The 15,239-nt window shown below is 34.7% G+C and overlaps 1 protein-coding gene across 4 annotated transcripts in view; it reads left to right on the forward strand.

Moving 5' to 3' along the window:
- Window positions 1–6,911, forward strand: part of LOC131033457 (uncharacterized) — a 262,765-nt gene extending 255,854 nt beyond the window's left edge. For 2 of the 4 annotated variants that reach the window (XM_057964694.2, XM_057964691.2), the window contains 2 exons: window positions 4,512–4,597; window positions 4,683–5,262. In XM_057964694.2, the coding sequence (XP_057820677.2) occupies window positions 4,512–4,597; window positions 4,683–4,779 (183 nt within the window). In that variant the 3' untranslated portion in view covers window positions 4,780–5,262. Of the gene's footprint in view, window positions 1–4,511; window positions 4,598–4,682; window positions 5,263–6,396 lie in introns of those variants that run through there. The other 2 variants (XM_057964692.2, XM_057964693.2) reach the window with 2 other exon arrangements.
- The last annotated feature ends 8,328 nt before the right edge of the window (window positions 6,912–15,239 follow it).

Here is a 15,239-nt window from a genome sequence, read left to right on the forward strand (position 1 = left end):
AATAATGATATTGTGTCTCTTGTTGATCTTTGTCTTCATTCTACTTTCTTCACTTTCCAAAATGTAGCATATGAGCAAACAAATGGTGTATCCATGGGTTCCCCATTATCGCCAATTATAGCCAACCTCTATATGGAATATTTTGAAGAGTTGGCATTAAACTCCTTTCCCCTAAAACCACGTTGGTGGAAATGATATGTAGATGACACTAATGTTTGTTGGCCTCATGGTCTTGACCAGCTTGAACTTTTCCACTCATTTAAATAGTCTAGTCGATTGCATTCAATTCACCAAAGAACTTGAATCTATAATCAACTTCCTATCTTAGATGTCCTTATCATGAGAAAGGAAGATGATACATTAGCTTGTCAAATTTTTAGAAAATCCACTCACACGGATTTGTACCTTCATGTTTCTTCTCACTACCATCCAGCCCATAAATTGGGAGTCCTCAACACCCTTTCAACTCGAGCTTTTCGCATTTGTGATAAGAACCATATTAATCTTGAACTTTCCCACCTCTATCGAGTTTTCAAACTCAATGGTTATAATGATAAATAGATTCTTTGAGCCTTTAAACGTGCCAAAAATCGAACTAATGTTATACCTAAGCACAATTCACCTTAATCCTCCTTGATTGCCTCCATCCCTTATGTTGAAGGCCTATCTAACAAAATCTCCAAGATTCTTAGGATAAACGGTATTTTTTGTGCCTTTAAACCCATCTCCACTACTAGAAGGCTCATTCCTAATGACGTGGCTAAAATCGCAGAACTACGACTCTCTCCGGCCAACGCAAAATAGAATGCTAAGTATCCTATCCTCTCTTGAGATAAGGAAATCCCTAATGCTGTTTCAATTGATCAATGGGGACGACCTCAAGATTTTGATTGTCAGGTCTTGACTGCAGGATTACTCAGTGATTGATGTGATTTGCTGGGAGCACAAGGGGTCTTACGATTTTGCAACAAGATGGTCTGTTGCGATTTTCGGACTGCGAAATAAAATCAAAAGGGAAGGGTTCAAGAAGCCTAAGGACAAGGATGATAACAGTTGATACAGTGGGTAGACAAATTTCAATAAACCAGTTCTTGTTTTGCCAGAGACACCCTCACAACTAGACAAGAACGGTGCAAGCTCCAAGGGATGAAGGATTTTCAAACCGGAGACACTTGTTTTAGGCACCCAATTTTGGTGCAGCCTAAGACGAACACCTGCAGTTGAACTAAGCACAATTTGGGTTCAAACTAACCATGCACGGTGACCAATCTCTTCAAACTCACTTCCTTTGGCATTTCATCGCCCAAGGCCTTCAAGGCTATTGATTGATATTCTTGACTAGATGAGTGTATGTGTAGAATTCTTGATGCAATATTTGAATCACAATTCTTAGTTGGGAAACTCATCCCTTGTTCATCCAAGTGTCCATTCCTTTGCTTGATTTTCTACAACTTCTTTCTTGCTTGAGAAGCTATCTTATTGGTGTGTTTAGCTTTCTCATTCCACCATTCACATAGTCGTAGAGTCCTTTCCACATCTTCAGCACTATCCATCAGTTTCCCTGGTTCTTTGCTTGCCATTGATTCATCAAAGAGTTTTCTCATCTGCTTGTCTCTATCATCTTCTGAATTTTGTGATTTTGTTGACTCATTTCCTTGCATTCTCTCTTATGTGACCCATAACTGTCCTTTCCAATCTTGCGTTACTGAGATTCTCTGTTTATTTGCCTCAAGGTGATTTTAACTGTCATATAACATCTCTTTTGATTCCCTTTCATTAGAAGGAATACTCTTCTCATCAACAATTGACTGATTGGAGGAGACCATGTCCTCCTCAAAGGGTGAAAGAAAACTATGATCAGCATCATTATCCCTAAGTGACTGCATTTTTCTGATTTATGATCAATAGACTCAATCTCCTCAATGCATGATTCTTGAATTGAGGTATTAGAAGCAAAAAGGTCATTGTCCTCCACAGACTTGTTCCAAAATTCAAACCAAAAACCTCCATCGTCATTGAAGTGAAAGAAAGTTTTATTTGAGACTATTATTTTAGTTTTCTCCTCTTGCTCTAACTCCGCATCAGTAGTTCCTTGGCATTCTATCTCATAGTCCTTACGAATCAGAGCACTATTTTCATTGAGATAGAAGAAACATATGAAGGTTTAGTTATTTTCTTGTTTTTAGAATTGTTAGAAACCATTTCCTCTTCTTGAATTTTTTGAAATGATGGCATGAAATTATGAGCTGTTACAAGCTCATTACCATCTTTGATTGTGATGTTCGGATAGGTGTTTGGGCAATCTATCTGTTTCACCTTTCCAGTCTGCCCTTCTGCGACCTCTTGTTCTTCTCTTGTGCATAGTTCATTCTTACAACTATCACGATTGCTGCATTGGAAGATCCTTTTTCATTTTCTTTTTGTCTTCTTTTTAGGTCTGTGCTTAACTCACCCCATTTGGCTAAATTCCTATCACTTCTTTGGATAGTTCGTTTGAGTTTTAACACCAGCTCTTGAATTGTCTTCATCTTCTATTAATCTGAAACTATTTTTGAAGTCTCCCCAACAGGCCGGCAAGATCACCAGCTCTGATACCACTTGTAATGTCCCTTGTAAGATTTCCTCTATCTTCACAATCTAATGAGATGATTATACTTATGATTCTTAGGGTCTTGATTAGAAATGTCTAATAAAATTATCGTTATGTAATATTCAAATCAAGAAGGGCTTAATTCATGAGATTTATATGAATATGGAATGAAATAATAAAACCTTCTGAACTGATATAAAATTCAGTATGCAATGGATCTGCAAAATGTGCTATGATTATTGGAATTCTGATGGTATTATTGTCTACAAGAATATTAGTTCAGAGCTTTAGTTGGTAAGATCACTGTCCCTGACTTATTTCCTTATGATCATGCGATTTAATCTGATCGGAATTACAATTTCTGTTGCTCTTCCTGTTATGACTTTGTGTTTGTGCAACCTTTGACGCCATCTCTGCTATGATTCCTCTTTGTGCATGTGTCCTTCACCTTGCAATCGGATGGGTCCTCACCCTCCTCTCACTTGGTTGACTATTGGCTCATGTGAGCACTGCAGTTATGAAGAAATATATATAACAAACATTCGATGATTTGGAAGGAACTTGTGATTATCCTTAAGTATGCCACAATGAGACATGATGTGAGAAATTGTGTCTCAACATCCACAACCCTTTGCAACAAGTGCCTAATTTGTGTCTCTTCCTTATAATTAAATTGTAATTAGTTAACTAGCTGTTTGCAGATCGTGATAATCATTCCTTGGTCAGCGATGATGTATGAGACAACTACTTGCCTTTGATCAATCTGTTGTATCGTTTCCTTGAACAGCAATGCATTTACCACTACTAACATTTGAGTGAACTTACCATTTTCTTCTTGGCAGCGATAGACTTGTTTCTAACTGATTGCAATGCCTTGGAACTGTGATATCTCCCTTGATCGAACTTAAGCCTTCCTTCTTGGTCAGCGATGACTTTATTTGATGTGTGCAACACCCATTGTTTGCCATGCCTTGAGCCGAAAGCATTGTTTGTGGTTGACTGGCTTTAGGAATCGAATGGGGACATTACAGTGTGGAGCTTAATGGGTTGATGTAGTTGAGAAAACCATGATTGTGCCTATATTGCAGTACAGGTATGAGTTTATTAGAGCTAGAGGGGATGAGTTGCTAGCACGATGTTCATCATTCATGTCACAACTCATGAAGGACTTCTATATGATACAACATTGGTCAATCAGTACCAAGAGATATAGTGTGTCAATTTGTAGACGCAACAAAGACAATTGGATGATTTCACAATAATATGCTTTGAATTATCTTCTAAACCCCTTTAGATAAGGGGTGTTCATGTGATCCTAAGATTAGTTTTATTTAATTTTAATAAATATTTGTGGCATGTATCTCATATGTAAGATACCCCACCATCTCTAGTGTTTGTATTGAATGAATGGCTTTGTAAGCCCAATGTAAAACCATGTGACATTTATCCCCACATAATAAATTTCTGAATGTTCCTATCATTAATATTGTTCTTTAATGTATTCCTAGCTGTAAAAATTGTTCAAGTTCTTTGGAAATCCTGATTGCACAAAGAGTCTATTAGGGTTACCTAGAGGATTTAACCAGCAAGAGTCTAGCCCGCTATGCATCAAATAACTTTGTTTTGGGTATGATTTATTTTATGTTTATCAAAGTCCAAGAGTCTTTGTTGGTATCTCCCATCAGCTTTTAAGCTCTTTGGCTTTACCTTGCATTTATGCTCTCTGATCTGCTAAAGCTGCTATGTAAAAAACAATTCTCACTGGCTTAAATGAGACATGTTTTATAGGTTGTTATGCAGTCAGTTTCCCATTTGAATTGGTTTTTCTTCCTCACAATTAATGCTAATAATGGTTATAATTATTTTTAAATTTGAATATTATGTTGAATTGCTTTTGTTGTGTGGAACTATACCTATGCAGACTCTTGAGAGATTAAATTGGATGGCTGATAGGTCACAAAAGGGTCTTTCCCAAAGCGCTGGCATTATGGTGAACTATCTCTACAGGTAATATTTATTTCTGGCTAATAAATAAAAGTGTATAGTTTTCTTATAGTGTTTGCAAAACTAATAAACTTCGTCTGTACTTCAGGGTGGATGAGATAGAAGAAAATGCTCAGAAATATTTTGACACGGGATATATTGGAGCTTCAGCTTTCATCGAAGTTCATTTAAAATCCTCTCCATAAGTGTTATGGTATATTACTCTGTGCTATCCTTACCTGTACTGGGTCAATCTCAAGAGGTTACATAGGGACCAAATAACGTATCTATCTCTAGTTAAGTGAAAATTAAGCCAACGAAGTAGCTTCGTTGCCTCATTGCCCGAAGTTATAATCCTACCTTTGCTAAGGATGGATATTTCTTTTACCAAATGATATTTTTTAACTATTCTTAGCATCTCTATTCACTATGTCTAGTAATTTGAAAATGATTGTATTTATAATATATATAGAATTCTAATATATAGAAAAAATGGTTTTCGAAGAAGATGTTAGTTAGAATAACTAGCAATTATACAAATACTATAATGGATATACTAGTTGTACGCCCGAAGCTACTAAGAACCCTTTCTTAAATTTTGACCATACTCGTACTTACACGGTAGATTTATTACATACTATATTGTGGCTTATGTTCATTGCCTAAAGTATTTTTCATTTTTCTTTTAATATTGAGCAATGAGCACAACATAAGAAGACGGTAGATATAGAAAAATAATTGTGTATGGAAAAAGATGATTTTTTAAGAAGACGGAAGTTAGAATAACTAGTAGCTATGCTAGTACTATAACGGATACACTAGTTGTCCGTCCAAAGCTGTTAACTAACCTTTATCAAATTTTGACCATGTTCATACTTACATGGTAGATTTAGTACATATTATATTTCGTGGCTTATATGGATGTCTTAAAGGTTTTATTTTTTCTTCTTTCTGTTATGCAGTAGAACCATAAAAAGCTAACAAATAAAAGATAAAGATCACAATTTCTAATGTTGAGCAGCCTTTTAGTGACTTGCGGGACTTTCAACACTTAATGTTGGAATTCCTGGGAACAAACCTAAGCCATGTTTGAGCTCTCTCAGAAAGAAAAGGAATCTGTTGCTCCAATCACTTCCGTAGTTCCCTTGGATCTTTGCATGAAACTATCCACACTCCTTCACTATAACTTTCTAAAAGATTGGTGCTGACCTAAAGGCAGTCAGTTAATCTTGTTCTCCTCGAATTCATTTATTTGCAGCTTCTTCCAAAACTCCTTTTTTCCTGGCTCAAGACCAAACAGAATTGTCAGTTTCGCAATGCAACCTGGTCCAAACTCTCCCCTTTCCCTGGCTTAACACCAAATAGAAAAGTCAGTCTAGCAATGCAACCTGCTCCAAACTCTCCTTTTTCCCTGGCTTAACACCAAATAGAATTGTCAGTTTAGCAATGCAACCTGCTCCAAACTCAGTGCTGCTCTCTGGCACTGTAAGGCAGATGCCAATGGCAAGCCCTTCATTTGAAAACTAATTCCCTTCAAGCTTCCAGTTGGAGGTAGACTCTGTTTCGTTAAGCTTCGAACCATCTTATGCTCTGAACCTAGGCATGTTAAACACATTTTCTGGGACCATCTTATTGCTAGACACGCCTGGATCTTTATTCGTGAAGACCTTCCTTCCATCTGGCTGCAAACTTCACTGAAAAATTGCTTTGTTGGGGCTTGATTTAATGCTAAAGTGCTCTTGGATTCTATTAGACAATTAACTGTCAGTCTTTTATGGAAAAAATGTTGCATTGCCATCATTAATAACTCATGTTCTCTACAGAGAATCGCCACTCAAAATCTTTATTCTAACGTCATTTTTCAGATGGCAAACGTGTCCAATCTTCTACATGGCACTCTCTAGGGAAATCAGCAGCTTATGCAACAAATTGGACGAGTGCAAAGCCAGATCAACAAACTGGAGTCTGCTCAAGAAGAGCTGATCTAACTCATTAAGGCCATCACTTCTGGTACTACCTTAATAACTGCTGCTGGCTCCTCTCTCTAGGATGGAGGCAAGATCAGAAGCTTAAGATGTTTTTCTGGGAGCTTAGTTGCATGGGAGATCAATCTGTCAGCTGCTCATTGATTTTTTATATGTATTCAATGGTTCTTTGTACTCGATATTATTCTCAACCATCGCTGTAGATCGTAAATAAGTATCTTGGTTTATTATTTTATTTTCAAAATTTTAAAAATTAGTTATATTGCTTGAGAATTTTACTCAGCTTTTCCAACGTTGTCTATCTATGTTTCATTAAAATTTGTAATGATTAATATCATTTGATTTTCTTACAATAGCTTAAAAATGCTTGCAACGTAAACCAATAATCGAATGTTTTGTTAGTGCATTGTTAGAAAACTTAGCTAGTGAAAAAAGCTACAGCGACTTGTGCCCAACTCGCACCCACTATCAAAACTTGGAACTCTGTCAGCGTTGGGCTAGGCAGGGGTCTTGTGGAGGGGTTCAGCTCTATTTAACTTGAAATTTTATCAGCTTTAGGCTAGGCAGGGTTCTTATGAGGGAGTTTAAGCTTTTTTTTTTTTTAAGGAAGAGATGGTATCATGAAGAAATTATTTTTTTGCTACAATATTATTTAGAATCTTTTACCAAAAAATAGAAGCCCCTACTTTTTAGGTCTAAAAACTTTAAGCCGGTGAAAATGGAGTGGGGCTAGAAATTGCCCCCCCAATTTAAGAATATTTTATGTCACTTGTCAATCATCATAATTTTAGAGGGAAAGCTTTTTTTTTTTTTACCAATAACTTAAATTTAAGAGTTTAAACTTAAGTCGATCTACACTACAAAGTTCATGGGGCTGCTAGCATCCTTAAATTTAGGAACGTAAATTTTTAAGTTGAAGTGTATTACAAAATTCATGAGACCACTAGCTTTAAAATATTCCTAATAAATCTCTATTTTTTAGGAAGCCCCCTCCATGGGACCCCAACGTTAGACTCCTAAATCTCAAGGGAAAACTCGCATGCTTTAATAAACACCTTCCACTAATGCAAGTTGACTAGAGAATACTAATGGGAAATATTTAAAGGATCAAAATGAGTATTTAATCAAGCTTGGAGTGTTATATATATATAATTCATTCTTTTATCTTGACTTTTCCCTTTATTCTTAATTTCAAATGTTGAATGTTGAATCAAAAAAATTAAGTCAAGTTAGAGGTTGTGAGGAGGATTGTCAATACACTTGGATTTTACTCCATTGTATGTTGGAGTTAGAAGTTAAATAAAAAATGTTACGAGAAATAGCGTAAGGGTAAGATGACAATGACAAGATCTTGGTACTACAATAATATACCCTTCGATGTGATAAACAACCTATATTGAGAAGGGTTGATAAATGCACTAATAGTTGTTGGTGTGAGATTTAACACCTAAATAATTGAGGATTTTAGCGGTCCATTTTTAAAAGAAGTCGTAAAAATCACTCGACTTGTAGTTGATGATTAGGAAAGTATGGCGAGAAAGGTTTGCAACATTTTATCAACTGAATGGATGGATGATAGTAATAGGACTCTTACTAACATTTTAGTGGCTTCAAGTTGTACATTGGTGCTCTTGAAGTTTGTAGATGTCTCAAACAAAGTAGGGGAGAGGACCCAATAGTTGAGCACCCTAACTTTGCACTTCTCAAAATCCTACATGGAAATTTCAAATGACTTTCAATTTTTTACAACACCTTACTTGGCAAGTCACTAGCTTATACTAAGGCTTCAGGGTCACATCATCAAATATGATGCCACATTAGCATGCTTTCTGCCAAGATATCCAAAACAACCCCAAAAAAAAGGTGAGACTGATAGTTGTGCACTGAGACATCTTTTATCGGTGCGCTAATGTGGCATCACATGATTTTTGCTTTTTAGATCTAAAGGATATGATGTAGGGCACCATAGGTCTTAATATGGAAAAGTTGCAAAGTGTTAAGAATTTTGGTTTTTTTGTGTTTAAGTCATGTTTTGTGTGTAATAAGGTCTTTTAAGACCATTTGTGATTGTAATGTCCATTTCTTTGCAGTAATCAACTTAGTTGACCGGTAGCCTATTCCAAAGACTCATAGGCTAGTCGGAAGCACAAATTAGGGTTTCCTACCTTTGGGAAGATGTTTTAGCATTTTTTATGGCTTGCATGTTGGATTTTTTTAGTTTGGGTTCTAGATTCCTTCTGGGTTTTCAGAAAGCTTTCCAATGGTGTTACATGCATAGCAAGCAGTGGAGTTTGGCAAATTTACTATTTTTAGTAAGTGGAAGCGAGGACCACTCACTTTTCTGGGTTTTTCCGGGTTTTCTAAGAGCTTCGTGATGGTATGACATGCAAATCAATTTGAAGACTTTTTTGAAGTTACTATTTTTAGTAAGTTGTGATAGCGGCTCGGAATGTGGTTAAAATCACTCTAGAAACACTTACTATTTTTAGCAATATGCTATTTATAGTAAGTACTATTTTTGGCAGTTTTAGTGATCCAGTTCAAAAGCTATTTCTGGCAGTGCAATTTTGGGGATCTTGGCCTTTAGCGCACTTTGGCAATATTCGGCATATGGAAGGAAAAAGTATTTTTAATACTTTAATGTTTTCCCACGGCCTAGGTGTGACTTGTTTAATAACTTGAGAGGGGGTCGATTTGATGCTTAAAATATCAATTTTATAACTTATGGTTGGACGCCTTTGGGAGAAAATTCTCATTTAAAAAGTTTATACTTAGTGTTATTTTAGCATTTGCTTAAAGTTGGCGTCCACTTGAGGGAATAATGTATTTGTTGTCAAATAAAATATTATTAATCCTTGGGTGATTTGGTGAGGGAATGAAATGAAGTGAAATGAAATACAAATTAAAGGAAATTCGAATGTTGTTGTTTAATCCCATATTGGAGGGAAAGGAAGTTCGATTTAGGGGAGGAAGTTATAAATATGTGCCTTGGCCTTCATTTGAGACTATCCAAGAATATTTGCAACGAAGTGCTATTGAAATTTCGATTGATTGCTTTAGGGAATGCTTACCTCGTAATTGAATCTTAGCTTCTGACTTGAAGGATAGCGACTAGTTGAGACTGTGAGACTATTCTTTACTCAGAAGAATAGATAGAATTCATTGAGGAGTTTATGTTTGATGTTTTCTAATTTTGTGTGGAGTGTTTAGGTTGCTTGGGTTATTGGTTTCTAGTGTGGCTGTAGGTGTGATTTATTCATAAGTCTCTGTGTGGATCTTTGTTGATTTTAGGTATTGGCTCCTTGTATTCCTTAAGTCTAGGTGACATCTATTGCTAGTTTGTTGGGTTATTCTCACTGATTTGGATTTAATAGAGCAAGTCGAACTTCATGCCCTAGTTGTACCATGTTGGAGAGTGCCTTGTGTTGTGTGTTAATTGTTTTCTCAATGTATGTTGTTTCTCGGTTCTATCTAAACCATCTCATGTCTAAGGTTCATTTGGCTATGTTTTGAAGTCTTTTGGTTGGGTTATGAGTGAGTTAGGAGTTAATTTGTGGAGTTTAGTGGTGTTGGTCTAAGTTCTCTAGCTTGTTGTTCATGTATATCAGATTGTGGAATTTTGGAATGTGAGGTTGTTTTTGGGGGTAGTTGGTCTTTTGTAGCTTGTGGATCAAGTTGAGAATTATTTGCAGCTTGGACAGTGATATCTTTTAATCTAAAAATTCATGTTATGTAATGTATAGTTGATTAGTAGTACTAACAACTATCTTATTTTGAATTGTATCACAAGATTCACTGAATAAGTGGAAGAGGTTGGCTTTGCCACCTATCTTATCTCATTGTACTTTAGTACTCCCGCTGAATGAGCAGTTGAGTGGATTGTATTAAGTTTTTCAGCCCTTCCGCTACATAAGTGGTTGAGTGATCTATTTTCTTGTTTGTAATAATTGTCCTCCCACTGCACAAGTGGTTGAGTGATCTATTTCCTTCTTGTAATAATCGTCCTCCCTTTGAAAAGTGGTTGAGTGATTCTCTTTAGTTGTTCTTGCCTGCTGCACAAGTGGAAGGGGTTGGCTTGCCGCCCAACATTGTAATTTCAGTTGATTATTGGAGCTAACGATCCCTTATTCATCGTAAGCTCTCACCTTCCCACATTAGGCTCTTGGTGATCAGAAAGTGGAAGGGTTCTCTTTCAGCAGTATTGAGTTCATATTTCCTAACCTTAACGGGTGTTTGTGGTGTTTGAAAACTGAAAAAATTGAAAACAAAAAAGTAAGGGGATATTTCAGTGATGTTTTTGAGTCATTTGGAAATAGGTTGTTAAAAGTTGTCCAACTTTGAAAAAAATTGTCAAAAAGTTGCTCAAGCAACTTTCCCTTTTGAGTTTTTGAGGAAGTTGAATAGTTGGGCGTTGGAAAACAATTGGAGGGTGGTTGGTTATGATGTGTAATGTTTAAATACACCTTAGAATGGTTGAACTAAGGTTGTGAAGGTGATTTTGTAAGTTGAACATCAATAAATTTTTGGTTTCCTGCACTTTTCTATTGTAATTCTCTGGTACAGGAGGTTGTATGGCCTTGTACCTCTTGCAAGTGGTCTCTAATTGATTGGAGGTGATGTGGAATTGAATCTAATTTCCAACAAACTTGGTCTTATCAAATTTCATTCAGTTTTGAGCATTTTAGAGGCATCTTACTCCAAACCGCTTTGAAAACATGGGTTTTGGTGCTTTGAGAGCAAACAAAATGGAAAACTCACCATTCCACCGATGAAAACCTTTGAGAATTGGTGGAATGGTGTTATATAGGATGTATTTTAAGTTTATGGTGTTTGCAAGAGCAGGGAATAAGGTTTGGTGAAAAATAGGTGATGCCCTCTCAAGATCAGATCTAATTGACAGAAGGACAATCCATTTTTTAGGCATTCTTTCCAAAGAAACCCTATTCAATTTTGACATATGTTGTATAAAGCCAAAATGGGTATCTAGAAGTGGTTTTAGTTTTATAATATGAAACCTATACTGAAAGTTATGCCCAAAAAACCCCATTTGTTGCACTTTTTAAGCCTTCATGCAAGCATAGTAGCAGTTTTTTTAGGGTTATGTTCCAAAGAAACCCCTATTGCTTTTGAGAAATGTTTTAAAAGGGTTTAATGGGTATCCAAAACAGGTTTTAGGTTATGGGTTGGAGGTCTTATCTGAAAGTTATGGCTAAAATACCCTGTTTGTTGTGCTACTAGAGAAATAGTGGATTTGTGAAGGAAATCATTGTGTTAAAAGAGTTGGGATTTTGTCAAAGGATTGGTTGAGTTAGTTTGTGTTTTTCCACCCTACTCTGCATCAGGATACATTTCATTCAATTATGGGTATTCATCAATAGCAATAACAACTTTAAAGTTACAACTATTGGTGCAATATTGTCAAAAATATTGGGCATTAAATCAACAATTGCTATCATAGCCATTGGAACACGCGCAACTACTGGGTCCTCTCCACTAAAGATTGTTGAGACTTTGTGTAATTTATTGGAGAGAATGGTCGAAACTTTTGGAGTGGAAAATATTTTCTAAACTATCACATACAATGCAACAACATATGTATCCATCGGAAGAGTTATTTAGGAGATGCATCCCTCTGTTTTTTTAAGTCCTTCTATTGCACATTGCTTGGATTTGATACTTAAGGACAATGGGAAGATTGGATGGGTTAAAAATGTGGTTGAAGATGCTAAACAAATTATCGTATTTATCTAAGATCATACTTGGCTCCTTCGTTTGACGAAAGAACACATAAATGGCTTGATTACGAATGACAAAATCTGCCAATAACTTCTTCACTTTGTAGGGCATTGTAGTCCTAATTCCTTAACTCAAGCAAATGTTTGTGAGCAAAGCTTGGATGAACTTTTCATATTCTAAAAATATTGAAGGGAACGAAGCCACAAAACAATTTTTTATGATGTTTTCATACAAAATGTGTAGGAGATACTTGGATTAACTTACAACTACAAACAAAAAATCTATAGAGAATTATTTATTTGTTGATTTTTTGTTTTTAAAAATCTATAGAGAATTATTTATTTGCTGATTTTTTGTTTTTACTTATCATTTTTTAATTTCTTATAATTTAAAACTTGTTTTTTTAGTTTTTAGGTCCAAAGGTTCTACATTCGGTAGGTGGGGATGACATATCAATAGGTTGTCTCTATGAGGTTGTAACAACCATAAAATTATATTGCAAAATTTTCATAATTTTTTTTTTTCCACTTAACCCAAATTTTATCTTTTGTCCATAGAAGATAGTCATCCATCCAAATGTAATGACCATCTACTCAAATAAAATAGGCATCCCTCCAAATAGGATAGACGTCCATTTTATCATAATAGGTATCTATCCACACAAAACAAGCACATGAAATAACCCACTTGTTCAAAAACCAAATTGCACGATGATTATATACAAAGAAGAATGAGTACAACTTAATTTATTAAAAAAATTAAATGGTTTTTTTTAAAAATTCAATAGTCTTGATTAAATACTTAGGAACTAATAATAGTTGATTCACACTATCTTGTCCGATATAAAACAACAAATGAATAGCCAAATTGGGTTATTCCATCCACTGGGTTTACTTGTCCATATGGGATGCTTAGTAAATTAGAGTCATTATAGACTAATCATTTATCCAATATGTGATAGACAACTTAATTAGCCATATGAGCTTATAAAGGTAGGCAATAATAATAAATCATTGGCCAAAAATCAACTCATTAGGGTCGATCGAATCTTGAGTAACAAAAAAATCATAGTATACTCATGTTGCATCAAGGTTTTTACCCTTCCTCAAGATTTTAGATACAGGCTAAGTACAAGGTAGATCCACCCAAAGATTCTTGTAAGTATCAATGACTATCATAGTTTATTTCTATTACCAAGTTTAATTTTAAGAATAAGTCACAAAATATCACTATATTATGTGTATCTAAGTAATGGAAAATTTCTTTGTTTCTTAGATTTCCTACATACCTTGTATCCATAGGATCGAGATATAAGAGAACCAAGCGTATGAAGCATGTAATTTTGTTTGAAAGTATGTTTATGCAACTATATAGGTGGATGCATTTTCTCAAACAGCTTTTCATCCACTACCATCCACGCAGGTGAAATAGAGATTGAAACTCATGTATATATCTACATATGTTAAGTTTTATTGAGATTTTTTTCATTTACCTAAAACATATGTTCAGATCAAGAAAGATTGTTTATTTTCTTTTTTCCAAACAAGTTATTGTTTTTGTGTATTGGTTGGTAATAACCAATATGTAACATGTTTACTTTGAGACAATGCATCTTAAATTCAATCAATTAAATAATTACTTTGCTTGCAATATTCTAATATTTAATACAACTAACTATAATAAAAATCAATTAATTGTGATAAATATACACATATAATCAACAAAACAATTTCTCATAACCATAACTATTCAAGTGAAATTATATATTGCAATAGCATTAAGAAAACAAGTATCATTGCCTTAAAGAGGTCTACAAGATTTCATACTCATTAACTTAATCCACATCATTCTTAGATCAATGGGTCCTCCTTGAACTATTCTCTTCACTAATATTTCTTTTATTTATTAAGTTGATTTGTGTTATGTCATTAACAACTAAAGGTTATAACTTTAATGATTTGATATCTATTGGTGTGAAGATTTAAATCAATATCTTGTCATGTATGAAACAAAACCAATAGATTAGACAACATTTTCTGATCACCAAGATCCCTATTGGGTGAGGTGAGAGCATATGACAATTACATAATCTTAGTTATAATTCGAAAATACAACTAGCAAATTTAATCATGTAATTTATTAGGAAAATCATATAGGTTGATCGAACCATTTCTTACACAACCCCATTAGAGAAAAAATTGCATACAAGTTTACAAAATAACCATATGGTAATATTAAGACAAACCACAAGATAACACAATATATACTTGGGAAAACCTTTAAAAGAAAATATTCTACCTTCCAAAAAGAATCCATATTCAATGTATTATTAAAGAATGAAAACATTACAATACACTTACAAAGTCTAAACTTCTAAAATATCAAGCTCCTACATTATACTTACTAACAAATAAAACTATGAAATCATTTGGTGCATCATTAATCATAGATGGGTGAACCAACCAATACATTCCTTGGGAACTCTTTGAACTCAAGTTTTTACGTATGTGCTATGTTTAAGAATGATGATAAGATTATGATAGGCCTTTGTCTCTAAAGAGGATCACAACAAACAAAAACATTAAAGATAAAATTTTAAATGAATTGATGGTCTAGGAGGAAGGAAGGCTCTTTTTTTCATCTCAAACCATTCATAGAAAGGGAAACTAGTAACTAAGTTTTTTATAGCACAATATTTAAAAATAGAAACTTGAAAGCTTCAACTTTAAGTTTTGAACATTTTACTTAATACTTATATTTTTTGAAATGTTTTATCTTCAATTTTGTGGTGGGAGGTTTGTGGTATCACACCAAATCTTTATAAGCTAGCTATCCATTTTTTGTCCCAGCTATGCAGTGCTTATAGGTGTGACTGCACCTATTTGAGAGAATTCACATCAAGAACAAAAACAAGTGAATCTAAGAACGCCTTAATAATATTGTCT

Source organism: Cryptomeria japonica, chromosome 4 (genome assembly GCF_030272615.1).
Source record: "Cryptomeria japonica chromosome 4, Sugi_1.0, whole genome shotgun sequence".
NCBI classification, from domain to species: Eukaryota; Viridiplantae; Streptophyta; class Pinopsida; order Cupressales; family Cupressaceae; genus Cryptomeria; species Cryptomeria japonica.